General features: G+C 46.1%; 1 protein-coding gene across 1 annotated transcript in view; it reads left to right on the forward strand.

Moving 5' to 3' along the window:
* The first annotated feature begins 762 nt into the window (after window positions 1-762).
* Window positions 763-18230, forward strand: part of WDFY1 (WD repeat and FYVE domain containing 1) — a 37545-nt gene continuing 20077 nt past the window's right edge. Inside the window, exons 1-5 of the mRNA XM_015417635.1 lie at window positions 763-1054; window positions 4675-4742; window positions 7126-7199; window positions 12703-12757; window positions 15663-15813. Coding sequence (XP_015273121.1) covers window positions 918-1054; window positions 4675-4742; window positions 7126-7199; window positions 12703-12757; window positions 15663-15813 — 485 coding nt within the window. The 5' untranslated portion in view covers window positions 763-917. The remainder of the gene's footprint in view (window positions 1055-4674; window positions 4743-7125; window positions 7200-12702; window positions 12758-15662; window positions 15814-18230) is intronic.

Here is an 18230-nt window from a genome sequence, read left to right on the forward strand (position 1 = left end):
CATAGGAACTGCCATCTGTATGTACTAGCACTTTATGTAATTGTTGTTTATGTGAATTTTATCGCATTTTATTGTTAATAAAACAATTGTATTTTAATCTGTCTGTACGCCGCCTTGAGCCAGTTTGTCCAGCAAGGCGGGATATAAATTGAAAGTAATAAATAAATAAATAAATTCTGGGAGATTTCTAGGCCCCACCTGGAGGTTGGCAATCCTAAATAAGAACATAAGAGAAGCCAATGTTGGATCAGGCCAAAGGCCCATCCAGTCCAACACTCTGTCACACAGTGGCCAAAAATACCAGGTGCCATCAGGAGGTCCAGCAGTGTTCTTGAAGCATCCAATACAATTGTCTGCTTTTTTTCCACACAGGAAACGAGGGTGAATTCGTTAATTTACCAAGAGCACTTATTTAGCTTTCATGTTTACCAATAAATATCAAGATTGTTTATTTATTTATTACACTGACCACTGGTCTTTAACACCCAATACCTATAATCGGTCATCGCAAATATTCACTGACTTTTTACAATTACAAGATTTACGACAACAGCCCGAGCTTTATCTATACTAAACTTCGTCCGTAATATTCAGAGTAGCCCAATGATCGGACTCGCGTACGACAATGACACAGCAACGAATTCTTATCACACTACACCCTGTCCTGCTATTCTGTGGTTTACGGCACTTAACAGCGGCACAGATTTAAGCGTCCGGCTGGTCCGCCCCTTACGGCCCAGCTGCTTCCGGAGGCGGCGCTATTCCTGCTATTACGGAAAATGGCCGGGCGCTGAGTCCTTCCGGCGGTCCCGCCAGTCCCGCTGTTCCGGGCCGCCCCCCGCGCCTGCCGCTTCCCTCCTCGCCGCTTCCCCTCTGTCGCCGCCCGCCCGCCCGCTTGTCTGCCTGAGCCGTGCGCCATGGCGGCCGAGATCCACTCGCGGCCTCAGAGCAGCCGCCCTGTCCTGCTGAGCAAGATCGAGGGGCACCAAGACGCAGTCAGCGCCGCCCTCATCATCCCCAAGGAGGACGGCATCATCACGGCCAGCGAGGACAGGTGACGGGGAGCCCCCGCCCCCGGGGAGCAGCGGGCGGAGCCGGCAGACGCGTCCCAGAGAAGGGGTGCCCGGCTGGCGCTAGCCCCGGCCCCGGCGGGAGGGAGCTCTCGGTGGTATCGGTCAGGGTGGTGGGATCCCGCGCGCGCTAGAGGAGGGAGGTCCTCGTCCCCCTAGGCAGGGCTGGAGTCCATTCCTTTCTGCCCCCTTAAGACTGGGCTCTGACTGCCCACGAACGGCGCAGCTGTTTCCCCTCTCTAAGCCTGCAAAAGGCATCCCACAAGGAAATAACTTGGGAGGGAAGCCAGCAAGCTGGGAGCGACACGCCCCCCTCTCCCTTGTCCTAGCTAGACTGTCCCATAAAAGGGAGAGAAGGAACCAGGTGTGGAGGCATAAGAGGAGCCCGTCTGGATCGGGCCACTGGTCCATGATCGAGCCCAGGGTAGAGTTCTACACGGTGGTCAGCCGGTTACCCTGGAAGGCCAACAAACAAGGGCGTAGAGGCTGAGGCCCCCCTCTGATGTGGCCCCCTAGCACTGCTATTTGGAGGTTTACCGATTTTGAGCATGGAGATTCCCTTTAGTTACCGTGGCTAGTGGACGCTGATAGGCCTGTTCTCAGTCAATCGGCTTAATCCTCTGCTAAAGCCATCTACCAGGATTAGACAGGAGGCAAAAATCTCTTATTAACAAGTGGTTTGGGTAGGCTGCTGTGTTGCTCCCTCTCTCCCCACATATATGCCCAGCCAGAAACAGTCCCTTGCTGTCACACAGTCATTCCTTCTTCCACCTCCCCACCAAGACTCCCTGTGGAAGAGGGGCAGTGTAGTGGTCCCCCAGTTTAATTGCTTGATCTTCAGAATGTGGAGGCAGAGATAGGAGGAGAAGAGCCTTCCTGGAATGCTTCATTTCTTGGCCTTTAAATAATAAGGGCTTTTCTCAGGTCCTATACACCTCTCCAAGTACCAACACACTCTCTTCTAGCATAGAAGGTCTAGGGCTGAACAGATGGAATGAGGCGGTAACCTGTTTAGAACTGCTCACATTTGCTCTCTCCCCCCACCCCCTAGGTATTATGGGTACTGGTGGGAGGTGGCTTGTCAGTGAGGGGAAAGCAGTTTGCAGATGTTTTAGAAGAACAGGTTTTTGAATTATTATTTGTGCATTTCAGGGCCTTGGAAAGTAGTTTCTAGGCTGAAGATTAAGTTTTGCCAGAGCAGGACTGCTCTTTTCTCTCATTCTTTCCCGCTGCCTAACAGTAATTCACACTGGCTACAGGTATAAAAACATAAGAGCACACCATATCCTTTTTGTGAGAGTTACGAAAGCCCTCCCTCTAGTTTGGATAGACAGGTGGCCTTCTATATGAATAGGGGGAAGCAACACAGAAATCAGTTTGTTCATAACACTCTTAGCCTTGGGCCCATGCAGATAGACTTGTAGGCTGTCCAGTGCAGACTCTCTTCATTATGCACATTCTAATCCTGGTGGAAGGATGGGGTGAGCATAGCTTTCAAGGCATGTGGTGTTTAGACTGGATTGATAAAATAGTTTTTTCAACAGACCAGTTTGATGCTTCTGCTTTGCCTTGAGATATCGCAGGGTGACCCTGGAGGCAGGACTGGTGAATCTGTACAAAACTTACATCTTTACAAAATTTACAACTCCCATCTCCAACAGGAGTATATTTTTGGGTTGGCTCCTCTGCTGGCTTCTGGCGAGAATCATTTTGTGGCACTCATTCAGTCTCTGTGCAGAATTTTTTTTTCACAGAATGAGCTGTGAATTCTCTCCTTGAGCTTTCCCCAGTTATATGCATGGCTGAATTCCAGATTCAAAATCCTTACCGTTTTTTTTAGAATAGTAGTTTGCAGTTAGCAGCATAACACAATTACATGTTGAATGTCATCAAAAGCTATCCAGCATATAACATTGCCCTACCTTTGCCCTTATTGTGGAAGAGCAAATGTTATAAAGGTGCTGGCATTTGCTTTATAAGCGGGTGGCAAAACTGGGACTCTGTAAAGAAACTGCCCCTCCAGCCTTCCATAAATCATTGGGTGGTAATCTGTTTCACAATATCAAATGGTTAATTGTTGCTGGTTCATGAGAGCCTTTGGGAATTACAGGATCTGTTGCATTGGATTATGTCAGAGCTAAGAAAAGAGTTCTTATTTCCTCAAACTGGATGAACTATTGTCAGCCATCACAGCATAAACAGTCACTCAAGGGTACAAGGTGCAGAAAGCTTGAATCTAGGTTTTTACTCTGAAATATTGCTTAAGTTGTAGAGAAGGGAAATGCCTCTTGTTGTTACCAGAAGGACAGGAACAGGAAGATGTGCAGCAGCAGGTTTCCTGACATCAGGCAGGGTAGACATCTGTAAGAGGGCGTTACCGTGCATGGTATCCCAAGTGACAGCTGAGACCTGATATAGAGCAGTGGCTGTGTAAACTGCCTGCAGGCAAATCCCCAGGAGAAACCTTACCTCTGTGGAGAACTGGTTGAGTGTATATTCTGTCACAGTGGGGATATAATGTGGCAGTTCTTGATCTCAAATCTCTTCTGCAGCACTGCTTTGGTTCATTGTGTTCTTGTGCCCAGGGAATAACAATGTGTAAGTACTGTGTAAAGTATAAACTGGGCCTCTCTTTAAAAAGTGTGAGGAAGGAAATGTCTGTTTTATGGTCACCTTTGTCGTTGCAATAGTTTTATGTGCTATCATAATATTTTCCAAGAAGAACTTGTTTTGCTACTGCTTGATCTTTGGGTTTCTCAGTGTGCTTTTTCTGCTGCATGAGTGGAGGCCGCTGGAGTGCACACGTATCTGTTGTAATCATGAGAATGACAAGTGAAGAGTTTATGCTCCTGCTTCCAAATTAAAATAAGAAGGCTTGTTAGTGACTAGAATATACTTCCTGTGTCCATGTCCAGCTCTTTATTTTGCACATTATACTAGATTCTTTTTCCTTGTGCTGGCAAGGAATGGAGCGTCTTGGCTGGATACCAGGGGAAATCATATCTGGCTCCTGTTACACCCTCTTGCCAAGAGCCAGAGTTACATTTGGAGATCAAGGTGATCTGAATCCTTTGGGTTCTGGGTGGAAGTTTAATAGGCAGACTGAGGCTGCAATCCTAAAAACACTTTCTTGGGTGCAAGCCCCATTGAATAAAATGGAACTTAATTCTGAGTAGACCTGCTTAGGATTGGTCCCAGAATGTGTGTATTACATCATAGTTCCATTCATTACTTAACGGCAGCATGGGAGAAAAATCCATTCATGCAATGCGTTTTTTGCGAACCTGGAAAGACCCATGCACAAGATAATGATTTACAGTTCAGATCAGCAGCTGCTACATAGCTGTAATACTGTTGCACATACTAAAATTTTCCATTGAATGTCATGGGAACTGCTTAGTAGTGAAGAAGCAGGGAAATGACTCTTAAAGAGAACACACAGAATTCACTTCCTCAACAAAAGTTTGTAAGATAAGCATACATTAAGATACTTGCTTGAATGCTCTTGAAACACATTTTAGTATTATTATTTTTCTAGCGGCTCATAAGAAGGAGTTCTCATAAAGAATGACACAAGCTGGTTCTCTCTCCCTCATTTTCACAGGACGATCAGAGTCTGGCTGAAGAGGGATAGTGGGCAGTACTGGCCCAGCATTTACCACACCATGTCATGTAAGTAACTTCATTTGCTGCTTTGTGGTGCCTGTGTCCTGTGCTGAATGTCTCTGGGTCACAATTCCACTGGAATATGTTGGTTTAGTACATTTCTATCCCACCCTTCCTCTGTGAAGTTCAGGGCAGTGTAGAAGCTTCCTGCCTCTTCTGTTTTATCCTCACAGCCAGCCCTATGAGTTAGGTGTGGCTGAGGGGAGTGAGAGGCCTAAAGTTTTCTGTTAATTTTGCAACAAGCAGAGGTCTGAACCCCGATCTCCAAATCCTAATCTGATACTACACCACACTGGCTCACCCTCTCTGGTGGTGTTGTAGGCAGCAGTAGGTGCTAAACTGACATACATCTCTGCATGTTGATGATGCACACATCTTGTTCTACACCAGTGCATAAAAATTGTGAGCGAAGAAGCCTTTACTGATGTAAGTCCTTTTTGTATGGGTTCTTCAATCCACTTTGGCTTCTGAAAGTAAATGGACGTTTTAAGGCTTTGCACACCCTAAGAATGAAATGCCTCCTCCTGAAGAGCATGAAGCCTTAATCCAGGTTTCCCAGACCTATTTTGGTCTGTTTTTGTTGTCATACATTATATTTGAGGTATGTGAAACCTGTAAAAAAAATCTGTTTGCTTTCAGAAGCTAAAACATGTTTTAAGGAACTCATATGAAAGGGACCTTAGTTAATTTTTTACCATCTGGTGCTGAAAATAGCACAAGGAGCTGTTGCAGCCTGCACTTCATCTTGTGATGTATGATTGGCTAACAAGGTGCTGACCTTCCGGAGATTAGTGTTGTATGTCTTCCTTATTTTATTCTATTCCTTCTCTGTCCTTCAAAAAAAAAAAAAATCTGATGCTGCAAAAATGTGAATGCTACTTATTTCTTTTGTAGAATAGAAGAAAAACACGTGCTTTTAATGAATATTTAATTTGTTAGGTGTATCGGATGCCTGCACTGTAAAAATACATACTGATTTTCATGCTGATCTTGCAGAATCCCAGCTGTTTGATAATTCCCTGGTGATCTTCATGTGGCCTTTTTTTGTTACGTGGAGGAGATATTCACACACATTGAAACCCTTGCTTTTCTTCACACAGGGGCCCAGTTCTTTCCTAGTAGCCTCCTCCATGCAAATTATCAAGAAGAAAAATGGTTTTGAGACCTTATGCTTTTAATTTCAATTGATGCAGGGCGCTGTTATTTTGTAAAAAGCAAACAACAGATGAGCAGTAAGTTTTGAGAGTGTTTTTGCAAGGCTGTATTGGAAAAAAATAAAACTTTCCTTTGGCATCTGTGTTGCTTCAATGTCCCACTTAATAGGTACATAAAGATTGCAGTATGCCCCATCGCTGTTGACGAGAATAAAATGTTCCTCTAAATTCCTCTTTTTCTCCTTTGATGCTTTGTGACCCCTTATGATCTCAGTTTTGAGAATCTTTGATGTCGTTTTGTTCTGATGGTTCTGTGGTAGGCTTATTTAAGGCATCTGGACATCTCTATGTAGTGCACAAGATTTATCACATGATAATATTATCTGCATCTTCTGTTTGTTTGTTTCCTCCCCCCGTCCCCTGACTCGGGAAGCAAGAAAGCAAGTTGGCAAAGTGACCCAGGCCCTTCTGTGGGAGATATTTAGTTTTGGCACCCAAATGGGAACTATGTTGGCTTCTTCTGGCAGGAAATACAGGCACATTGTCCATCTATGGCCCAGTTGCACATGATGAAGCATTGCTTCTGTGAGGTCCATTTGCCGAACTGAAGCTTTTCCTTCTCTAGTATGTCTTGCAAGTTGGTATCCAGTTTAGCTAACACAATGACAGCCTTTGTGTTGCTGCCTTTCACTCTCATTCTTAATCAAATAGGAAAAGGGAAAAAAAATACTTCCTGATTGTGGAGTTACATTTTCCTTGCCAGATTGTTCTGAAAAGATTTGAAATCCGAGTCATCCTTTAACTGGGTCAGCCTAAATTTTTCAGTTATCTCCAGTAAATGTTGTTGTTGATCTGATCTAAGGGTGCCCGCTTACACCAGTGAGAAGTGCCTAGCTTGCCCCTAGACCTCTAGCATCAGTTTAAACTGCACAAAATGAGCAAAGTTTTCATGGCACAGAGAGCAGTATCATAGCCTTCTAACTGTATAACAGGCCAGTAAGGCCAGTAAAAATCTCATTGACAGCCCTACTCTCAAACAAGAGGGTAAGATAACAAGGGTGTGTTGGTTTCCATGGAATCCATTCTTCTTTTCCTCAGAAGGTGCATGGAGATATAAGAATTGCAGTGTGGTTTAAACAGTGGCTTACCTTGTTATTGGTTGGTGGGTCAGAGAGACTCAGTACAGAATCGTCCTAAATCATGCTTAAATTGTAATAATTTATCTTTTGTGGCAGCTCCCTGTTCCACTATGGCATATCATCATGACAGCAGACGAATATTTGTAGGCCAAGACAACGGAGCCATTATGGTGAGTCTCTTGTTTCTTTTCAGTAATTTTTAGAAAAATTTCTGCTAAGGGCCTAATATGATCCTAGCTGTCATTCTTATGCTTCTGTGTTTAACCAAGACATTTTTGGAACAACTGTTCATACCATGTTCTAAAGCACTTCTTGGGAGAATTCCTGAATGTGATCAAAAAGTTAACTCTCTAGCATAAGAGTTAGTGCTTTAGCCAGTTTGTGGCTGATTAACATGACCTCAAACTGGAACTATTTTCCATTAACCTAATTAAATCTATGAGAGGTGAGCCAATAGTGTTTGGCTTATCCTGTAAAGAGCAGTATAATTTCTCACACACTGCTCATTGTGGACTCACCAGTGAGTTATTGCTATTTGGCACTGAGCCAGCGATGTCCTAGGCACTATACACCTTACCCTAGCTCCCGCCCACCCAGCGGTTTGAAAGCCAAGTAACTATCTATCGGCGAGTAGATAAATGGGTACCCACCCTTAGTAGGGTGGGGGGCACCCTCCTCCGCCTATGGAGGTTTGTGGAGAAGCGGCAGCAATGGAGGCGGCGGCGGCAAGAACGGCGGCTACAGCGGAGCAGCGGCGGTAGACGATTGGAGGAGGTGGCGCAACGCTGAAAGGCGGCAAGCGGCGGCAGCAGAGCCAGACTGATCCCTGGTGGCCAGTGGTGAAAGAACTAGGCGGCTGTCGTCGACGGAGGTCGGAGGTGCAATGACGTCATCCGGAGGCGCGCGGAGCAGGAAAGGACATGATCGGGCCGAGGACGACGTCGCCGGCGATCCATACATCCGCCTGTCCGCCTGAGCACCGAGACACCTTACAGCCGGAAAAAGAAGCCGAGCCGGGAAAATTACTGAAGCCTCCACCAGGGTGCCGGTAGGGAGTCCCCCCCCCCCTTGTACCATTGTGGCCGTAGTTAGGGTTTCCGGTGACTAGCACCCAAGAATTGTAAACCGCCCAGAGACCCCTACGGGGGTTAGGGCGGTATATCAAGTCGAAGGACAAATAATAAAAAAAAAAAAATTACCCAAGTGAAATGGTTCTATCACAACAGGGCTTACAACCTATTGTAGGAGAAATTGGTGACTGATAAGTTAATAGTAGAGGTAGTGAGAAAGTAAACCTGTTTCTGGAGTGTACTTTTCCAGGCCACAGGTAGGGGATCACATGAGTTAGTGTTGTTCTGTATGAGGTGGGGGACCTCTATACAGGGGGAACTCCATGAGCAGGTTAGTCCAGAATTCCTTTTCCTAACATCTGGTTTTCATATGCAAAGAATGTTTTTTGTATGGTGAAGCTTTCAGTCTGAACCATCACCTGCCATCTGAAGTGATATAGTCCAGATGCAGGTTTACCACGTCACCTTCTGCTAAAACTGGACACCTGTTTTGAAGGCCACTGAAGGGAGACAGGAGAACTGACTTGAGAATCTGACCTTGAGTTGAGCAAATCTGACAACTGATTAACAGTGGTCCCATTCAGTCCAGGCTAATGGAAAACGTGGGTCTGGATGGAGAACATGGAAGAATTTTGATTTGTATAAACTAGCAATTAGACATTTTCAGTTGTCTGGAGTCTCTGTACTAAGAATATACTTGCAAGTTTAAAGACCTCTAGCGAGTATAGCAGCCTTTTGCACTTTTGTTGCTGTTGAAAATCCAGAACTGTATGGTGTTGAAGATTTGTTTTTCATCCAGGCATAAGGACTGGAAATGATAGAACTACACTCTTGCATTTGCTTTTCAGCCTACTGAGAGTTTCACTCCTGAATGTAACCATCACATTGTGGGATATGTGCACTGTGCATGCTGCCCACAGTTTGACATCTACCAGTCTGATGATTATTGACATGCAGACTAGAAGAAGAGAAGAGATTCTATCCAGAATCTTTGCAAAGTAAGCCTTTGTGTCTCTTAGCAAACATTTCTTGCCAGTAGAGAACGAACCTGTCAGTGAGAAGGATGCTGACAGTCTTCCCTCGGATCTGCCAGTTTCCCCTTGGCAGGACATCTTATATGCAGCAGAATGTTGTGGTGTTCAGTCTCCACGGCTGCATTCTGAAGTAGTTCAGGCCCAGGGAGCCTGTTGCAGCACTTGCTTTTCTAGAATTTGTAAATGAGCTCTTAGCCATAGAGCTTTCACAAGGCCTGGATGTCATTTGTGTTTGTGCACACCGTTGTCGGAGCAAGCCGACTGGCTGCTGCTTATTTGAGGGCCAAGAGACTCGTTTTTAAAATGGTGAGTGCAGCTATGTTTGGTAATGGCTTCAACCCATACCCCTCATTTAAACTTCATTCTCTCTGTTATGCTGGGTAGCAGTTTTCAGGATAGGGATCCCTCAGTGGGGTACCCTTGGGTGCCATGGCACCTGCCAACACCTTTCCTGGTGCCCGTCAAGTGTTTTTTGACAGTAGGTGGGGCTCCTGCCCTGCCGGTGTTAGCCAGATTGCCTTATTTCTTATCAAGTTTGGGAGGGGGGATTATGATATTAAAGGACAATTGGCATATAGCACAGGGACATAACCTGTGTATACCAGAGTCAGAATTCCCAGAGCCCATGAATAGATGAGGAGACCAGGTTGATGTGATGATTGGTCTTTTACTTAATAATTACCAACTGTACAAAAATGCTTAGCACACATACACACTCAGTACAGATCTAGAAAGGATTAGGCAGGAAAAGACAGCGACGTTTGCATTAGCAGGAATATCGTTGATGGGTGGTACGTTACCTGTCTGGTGAGATGAGTAGACCGTGCAGCGAAAAAGGAAGAAACAAGAGGGAGGGAGCTGGCCAGTGACACACATGAAGTGGTCCCAAACTGATCAGGGATGGAACCTGAAAGGTGGGGTGGGGGTGAGAGTTCCACTGCATGTGCAGAGAGTTCCCCTTAAGTAGCCAATTTTGTGACCTGAGGTAGGAACCAGGCAGTCATTGGTTCCCAGGAAATGTAGAAGAAAAAAAGCAAACCTTAGGATGGATAGGACAAAGGAAACTACGGTTAGACAATTTAGGGCTGATGTGCTAAAGAACAGCAGAGGCCGCGGAAGACGCACCGGAGAAAACTGGAAGAAGTCGCCCACTCGCCGGATAAATGAACCATCGGAGCTGGGAGGGTACCTGGTAGGGCTTCCCCCACCCCAGACGTACTGTGGCCATAGTTAGGGTTTCTGCATAGGTCTCTGCACCATGCACCGTGTAAGCCGCTCAGAGCCCTTCGGGGGTGAGCAGGGTACAAATTGAAAGTATAAATAAATAAATAAATAAATAAAGGGCGTGACACCTCTTGGGGAAGATGTGAGACAAGGGAATGGGGAAACAGGATGCAATCACTTTGACAATTCAGTGCGTATCATGGGCGTCCTCTGGATCGACGGCAGAAAGGCTCAATTGCATCTTTTGTTTCTGGCTGGGCAACTGTCTTTGTTTGAGGATGACTCGGGGGAAAAGGATTGTGCTGCATGATGGAGAAGCGATCCATTCATGGCTTCTTTGCAAGAACATCTGGCCTCTTTCAGAACATGGCTCCTTTCTTGTCTGCTGCTGTTTCTGTGTTCATGAAGATCAGGGCTGTTGGTCTGCAGGCACAGAGTGGCACACAGGCAGAAGTCCTCTGTAGTCTCAGGTCCAGATCTGGCTTGGCATGCACCTTTGGCACAAGGCTGCCCTGGCCACAGTATACAGTCCATAGTGCAGCATGGGGCACTCAGCTGAGGACTGCAGCTCTGTCCATTGCCCTTGCACCCAATTCACAGTCCAGCAAGGCATTGATAGTAAAAGAGTCTCCTTAGCAGTGCAATCTGGAGCGGATTCTTGGCAACACCAGGTTTCTGAACTGTCCATTGGAAATCTGATTGGCTGTACTGAGAAAAGTAATATTGTTTGCAGCAGCTGCCACCAGTGTTTATTTTATTCTGTCTCACTCCTCTATCTCTTTATTGTTATTACTAGGAAAAAAGCCCATTGTGGAAATAAATACAATGGCCTCTAGAAAGAGGCTCTGGGTGGGTGCCCCGGCCTTGGACACTCAGTGTCAATTTGCTGTGGTGACCTCAGCAGGTTATAATGACACAGAGTCCACCATTTTCTCCAGAGGAACTGATCTTTGCTACCTAAAGAACAGTTGTAATTTTGAGTGATCTCCAGCCCTCACCTGGAGATTGGCAACAATGGCTCCCCAGAGGGAATGGTTGGTTTGGAGGGTGGAGTCTATGGCTTTGTACCTGTCTGAGGTCCCACGCCTCCTGAAACCTCACCCTCTCCAGGCTCCATCCCTCACATCTCCAGGAATTTCCCACCTGGAGTTGGCAACCCTATCTCCTTCCCAGCCAATCATCAACATACCTTTATTTCCCCCTCACTCTTCAGCTTTCCACCCCCCACACACCTGCAGCCTCTCCCGTGCTCTGAAGCCCTGACTGCTATGTCACATGGGTGGGCCACCTCAGCAGCATATAAGGATACAGAGCCCACCATTTTCTCCAGGGGAACTGATCTCTGCCATCTGGAAAGCAGTTGTAATTCTGAGTGATCTCCAACCCTCACCTGGAGATTGGACACATTTTACCTCAGAAGAGCAAACTGTTTAGAATGTTAGAGGCAAAAGCCAATCAAGTAGCATATGCAAATGACCTCTGTGTTCCGAGGCAAAGGCCAATGAGGCTGCATATGCAAATAACCTCTGTGTTCTGACTGGCTATGGGGGGGGAGAGGAACAGCAAAATGTTTAGAATGTTGGAGGCAGGACTCAGGCAAAGCAGCCAATGGATAGGGAGACCCTCTGAATGACAGATCAGAGAGCGAACTGATTTTGGAGCGTGTGGAATGTTCTGGAGAAGTGCCACCACCATTCGGCTTTTATTTATAAGGGAGATTTTCAAATTATTCTTCTTGTCTCTGTGCTTGTGTGGGCTCCCATCCTGTGGCAGTCATTTTGCAGTTCTCCACACTACCTTGTGTGACAGTTCCAAAGGTGCCCACAGGCTCAAGAAGGTTGGGGACCCCGTCTTGGGCTATCTTGGAAATCATTCTTTGGAAATTCCCAGTGAAGCTCAGCAGATGACGAAGCCAATTCAGTTCACCAAAACAGTTGAAAGAGACTGAAGTACCCGTCCCAGCTTATACTTATTTTCACAATTTAAATTTAAATCCATTTTTCTGGCTTGTTGAAAGAACAGTAAAATGTAAGTATTGTGGTGGTAATATTCCTTTATAAGAGGCTGTCTGGGAAAGGTAAAAAATACAGTCTGGGTGCCAAACTCTCTGACTAATGTTTGTAAAATTTTCCCTCTCAGATCCTTTCTCCTCTCATAGGAGGCTGCCCCATCCACACCCATAGCAGGTTTTCAGCATTTTCCACCGTTAAATGTAAGATGCAAGTAGGTGCCTTTTTGCAAATGGTTCTGTCATAGAGCGTATAAGGAAACCTCTGTGTGCCTTCTTGTGCCACCTTTGTTCTCTGGTTCTGGTCTCTTAAACGTTCCTTCAATTTTGGTTTCAGGAGTTTCATATCTCAGAAGACTTTAATAAGATGAACTTCGTCAGGACCTACCCAGGTAATGAAACAATGAAGCAGGCATTACTTTGCCTGTGAAATCTTTTAACTGGAAATATTAGTCTGAATTGCAACCCGTGAGCAGTGTTTGCATAGATTCTTCCTGTTTGCAGGCCTAAGTAGTAGATTACCTGAGTATGTTAACTGATGTAATTACCTGAAATAAATTTTAAAAATGGATGTACGTTTTACCATAATGACAGTCATGCTGGTGGCTGACATTGCCCTGAGGCCAAAAGGTAATCTCCGGGCTCTCATTAGACAATTTCTGTGTACTTGTTTTCCTTTTGTGCATATGCACATGTATGTGTGAATGCACACATAGTGGCCATATTACCTAGGGCAACTTTCTTCTCCTGTACTTCCTTTTAAAAAAATGTCCGTGTGGGTACAAACAGGCTCTTAGTTCTGTGCATCAGTGATAAGATGGGAATGGGCCAGGGCACAGACATTTCATCAGCAGATGACCTTACTCAGTTTTAGGATTTCTCATGAATTGTGGCAAACATTTGAGGAAACTAGAGAGAAGCTTAATCTACTGCTGATGCAATTACTTTTCTCTGCTGCTGTGGTGTGGCTGAGCAATCCATCATGGAAAATTCCTACAGGCCTTGGGAAAACCTCTCCTTTGGAAAGTGTAGTAATGCTCACTCTGGCCAGAGGCACTTAAAAATCCCTGCCTTCTGTGAGCTTCTGTTCTCTTCAGGACAACTTTTCCAATGGTTATGAGGCATGTGGGAGGAGAGAATGTCTGCACAAAACAGAGTGGAGTGGGCATGTGGGAATAGAATAGGCTATGGCCTTGGTCACATGCTCAGAGAGGCAAGAATATGGTGCTCTACATATAAGCTGTCCTTTTCTCTCATAAGGCCAAGTCTGTAGGAGCAAATCCATCTCATGACTTCTTGTCCTTTTACATCAGAAAATGTTTCCTTTTAAAGGAGACCTTGTGTTCAAAAGTAGCCACAGAAGGCCCTTTATGCCAAAGCAGATGATTTGTTTTCCCATTCCAAAGGAATGCTTCTCTCTTAAAATTCACTCTTAAAACCCTTTTCTGTCTCACCCCGACTTAGCCACAGTAATCCATGCAATGGTCACATCCAGGCTAGATTACTGTAACTTGCTTTATGCTGGCCTGCCCTTGAGTCTGATCCGGAAACTCCAACTGGTCCAGAATATGGTGATGTGAGTCCTGATGGGAATGCCAGGGACAGCACATATTCAACCTGTGCTGCGCCAGCTACACTGGTTTTCAGTGGAGTACCGGGTTAGGTTCAAGATTTTGGTATTGACCTTCAAGGCCTTGAGCAGTCTTGGACCCACGTATCTTTGGAACCACCTCTTCCGGTATGTCCCCCGAAGAGCTTTACGCTCTACTGAGAACAGACTGGTGATCCCTGGCCCAAAAGACCTCCAGTTGTCTTCAACCAGACCCAGGGCTTTTTTGGCCCTGGCTCCTTCCTGGTGGAACTCCCTGCCAAGCAACACTCAGGCCCTGTGGGACTCGATGCAGTTCCACAGGGCCTGCAAGGCAGAGATGCCCTGCCAGGTTTTTGGTGGAGACAGTGGTGGGCACCATCCTGGCTGGCACTCCCTCTCCTTTCCCCAATTCCTTTTCCGTCTTTTCTAACCCTTTGCCTCTCCTGCAGGGTGGTGCACGATCTGAAGACTGACGTGTCAATTGGCTTATGTTAACTCCATCTGAGAATTGCTTTAATCTAAACTGAATTGTTATTGTTTTATTGTTTGATGTTTTATTGTTTTGTCACCCAGAGCCCTGAGTAAACCTAATTTATAAATAAATAGGAGGGGGTACATTTCTCCCTGTTTTGTTCATCCTTTTTGTCTAATTTAATAATTTCAGCACTGTAGAGTATGTGCTGTGTGTTGACGCTGAGCTCCTGGAGTGTCCTTAATGGAGAAGGACCTTCAGATTTCTGTATGAATAAAGTGACAAATCACAAAGAGCCTTTAATGAACAGACTTTTGTTCAGCATTAAAAGGAAAATGCGAAATAGAAAATATACCTTCACGTGGAGAAAATAAAGCCATGCAGGCAGTCCTTTGTCTTTCTGGGAGCTGTAACTGAGGGCAAAGCTGCACATTACGTGTAGCTCTGTAATTTTTTAAAAATGACATTTTCCTCCTAGTGCAGCCCCTGAGGGTGCAGTTCTACCTGGGAGACCAGCACGAGAGGAGATGGACTTGCTGAGCCTCTCTCTCTCCTCCCCCACTCCAGTTGTCCATCCACTGAAAATCATCTCCTTCCATCAGTAACTAGTACCTTGCTTGGGAAATGATTACCTGTATCTTTCCCCATTGTGAGCTTCAATAGCTTGGAAGTATATTTTAGATGAAAATGGCCTGTGTGTGTTAAAAGATCTTTCCCCCCCCCTTTTCTCCCCCCCCCCTTACCTGGGCATGTATTCCTGGCTTTTGCTCAGTGATTTTTAAGACATTTCCCTTTTAAAAAATGAACTGCATGCCTCATGTAGATCTTTTATTTTCCAGGAGTGCCAGTGATTGCTGGAATCTTTACATAGTACTTTAAAACTAGTGCCTTTGTCTCATCCATGCAATTAAATCAGGAGGCACGTGGGTGGAATAGCAGTGGGCTGTTTTTTTACTGACTTTCTTCATACTACTGACTGTGCGAGCATGGACACACGAGCAATGTCCTGCCTCAGAGCACTGCCTTTCTGAAAGTGATGGGGAGCTGTACGAGCTGCCTGGGAATGCTGACAAACCTTGTGTTTCTCGCCACTTCAGTTCTGCAGTGTACAAGAAGGCAGGAGACCTTAAATTTTTGGAGGAGGCATAAAGGGTGGAGACTCTCTGTTCCAATCAAAGCGTCTATGTAAATATTTCTGGCTGTAAGTGGTTGCGTTGTGTCTGTGTTTCTGCAGCTCATCAGAATCGAGTGTCTTCGGTTATCTTCTGCTTCGAAGCTGAGTGGGTTATCAGTACTGGCCACGATAAATGTGTCAGCTGGATGTGTACCAGGAGTGGAAACATGCTGGGAAGACATTATTTCACCTCCTGGGCCTCTTGCCTGCAGTATCCTTCAAAGTGGTTATATCATAATAAAATAAACGTGGGGATTTAGATCGCATGCCAGGCTTCATCTCTTTGCCACTATTGAAGAGAACACTTGGCTTTTGATGTCTGCTGTCGGTTAACTGGTAGGTAGTATTGCCCACCAGTCTGCCACTTGTGGTAAATACAGTATTTACTCCAATGCAAGACTAGGTTCTTTTCCAAGTATGCTATCAGAAAAAAGAGAGGGTGGTCATCTTACATTTGCATACGGTTACGTCCAACAAAAAGTTTTTTTGATGTAAAATATTTTTTTTGGGGGGGGTCCTCTTACATTAATTGTTGCTTTCCTTTTAAATAAGTATGATAGATCTTTGGCTGTTGGTTGTGCTGTCCTTGTGTAATTCTGGAAAGGCAGCCTGTGGCAGACGGGCCAAGGACAGATTGAGCCAAGGCAGACGGGCCAAGGACAGATCAATAAATGAGAGAGTTTCTGAGGCTCCCTGTTCTTGACTAGGAGTTATATATTTCATATCTGGTTTTTTGTATTAGTTGGACCATTAGGAAGTCTCTGCCACTCTGTTTCCAACTCTGGCTTTGGAACTCACAATTAACATTGGGGTTTTTTACTTTAGTTAATAAGAGCAGTACAATGGACAGCTCTTCTTGTGTGATCATTGTAGAACAGTGCTTGAGTCTAGCTGAGCAGACCTTGCCCGTCCGAGGCCTCAGATAGAGGGGAGGGAGCGCCCGAAACTGCCGCTGTACATCAGAAGGACTGCCAGGCGGGGGCTTCCAATGCCTCGGGTTGCCACAGCCAGCGCAACAGTTCCCGGGTTTGGGGGGGCCCAGACAGCTCCGGAGGCCTCCAGGAGACCGAGAGGGGCCAAGGAAGAGAGATGTGACAACGCGGCACACACAAGCTGCAGCAAACAAAGTGTCGTTGCTGGCAGCCTCTCATTGGGGAGCGGTGAGTCTGGAAACATTTTTAGAGCCCCCAGCCCGCTCATCAGCCTCCCGTCAGGAGCAGACCCCAGACTAGTTGGCTACTCCATCTATGGGGCCCCGTTTATGCTTTCCCCTTTTCAAATGACAGGTGCGTCTGCTGCAGCAGGGTCCAACATGGCGCAGCCACATTTTCCCACCCTTTATGGACAGCCCCCTACCGACTGGCCTGTGAATAGCTGGAGGGCGGCATGGTTTCCACAGTCAGTTCCTGCGGTCATGAACTCTATGCCCAGACAGCCGGAGGAGGAGCAGGAACCTACCAATGCGGGGCCTGGGGCGTTCTTCCAGCGAGGTGTCCGTGGAACCCTGAGGCAAGGGGAGACTCAGGACCTCCAGCCTTTCTGTCTCTGCTTCTACACACTCCTCTTCATCCTCTTATTCAGATTGGGAGCTCTGTAAGAAAAAGGGACATAAAAGACAAAGGAGAGTTAGATCCAGGAGTAGGGGATCCTTAACTCCCCCACCCCCCACTAAGAAACCCAGGCTGAGACATAGGAAGAAGCAACCCTCTCACAGGCTGGTTTTAGATGAGGAAGGCAGCCATTCTGTCGTTTCAACCATCCACTCTGACAAAGAGGAAGGTGAATGGTCTGGTGAAGAGTCAGAATCCAAGGAAAGCTCTACCAGATTGTTCCAGCCTGAGCACTATCAGAGACTTCTCAAGAAGGTGGTTTCCACCCTCAGCTACTCAACTGAAACAGGAGAACAGAAAACTCCAGAGGAAACTGACAGCCTAGATGCTAGAGGTTTCAAAAAGCCCAGCAGACAATGGAATGGCTGCCCCTTTCCAAAGCATTTTCAGGAAGTGATCAAGGCAGAATGGGCTCTTCCAGGGGCTGGTCCCACCCTGAATACCATAGCAAAAAAGTTTTATGGTCTCCCACATGAGGCTATGGAGGATCTGAAGGTGCCACTGGTTGATGCCCCAGTGGTGGCCTTTCATTCTGGAGCTGTCTTATCTAAGGACGGGGACAACGTCCTTAAAGACACAGTGGGCAGAAAAAATGAAACTGTACTCAAGAAAGCCCATGAAGCAGCCTCTTTAGCAGTAAGGGCTTCTGCGGTCCTTTCAAACTTTACACACGCTATAGTCAGCTGGGTGGATGATCTTCAGCAGCCGGATCCTGACCCTCTCACCTTAAAGAGGTCCCTGCTTAAGATTAAGCATGCTGCGGAGTTTGCCTCTGATGTCTCATAGGACAGTTTTCAGTTTTCTGCCAGGTCTCAGGCAGCCAATGTGGTGGTGAGGCGGAACCTCTGGCTTAAGCAGTGGAAGGTTAATCCTCCGTCTAAGGCTAATTTGTCCACTGATAAATTTTCAGGACGCCTGCTCTTTGGTGAAGGTCCACTGGGAAAAGTCTTGGTTGAAACCAAGGATAAGAAGCGAGCTATGCCTTCTACATTCACTACTAGAGCGAAGGACTTCAAAG

The sequence above is a fragment of the Gekko japonicus genome, unplaced genomic scaffold (assembly GCF_001447785.1).
Source record: "Gekko japonicus isolate JY-2015 unplaced genomic scaffold, Gekko_japonicus_V1.1 scaffold38, whole genome shotgun sequence".
In the NCBI taxonomy this organism is placed as follows: Eukaryota; Metazoa; Chordata; class Lepidosauria; order Squamata; family Gekkonidae; genus Gekko; species Gekko japonicus.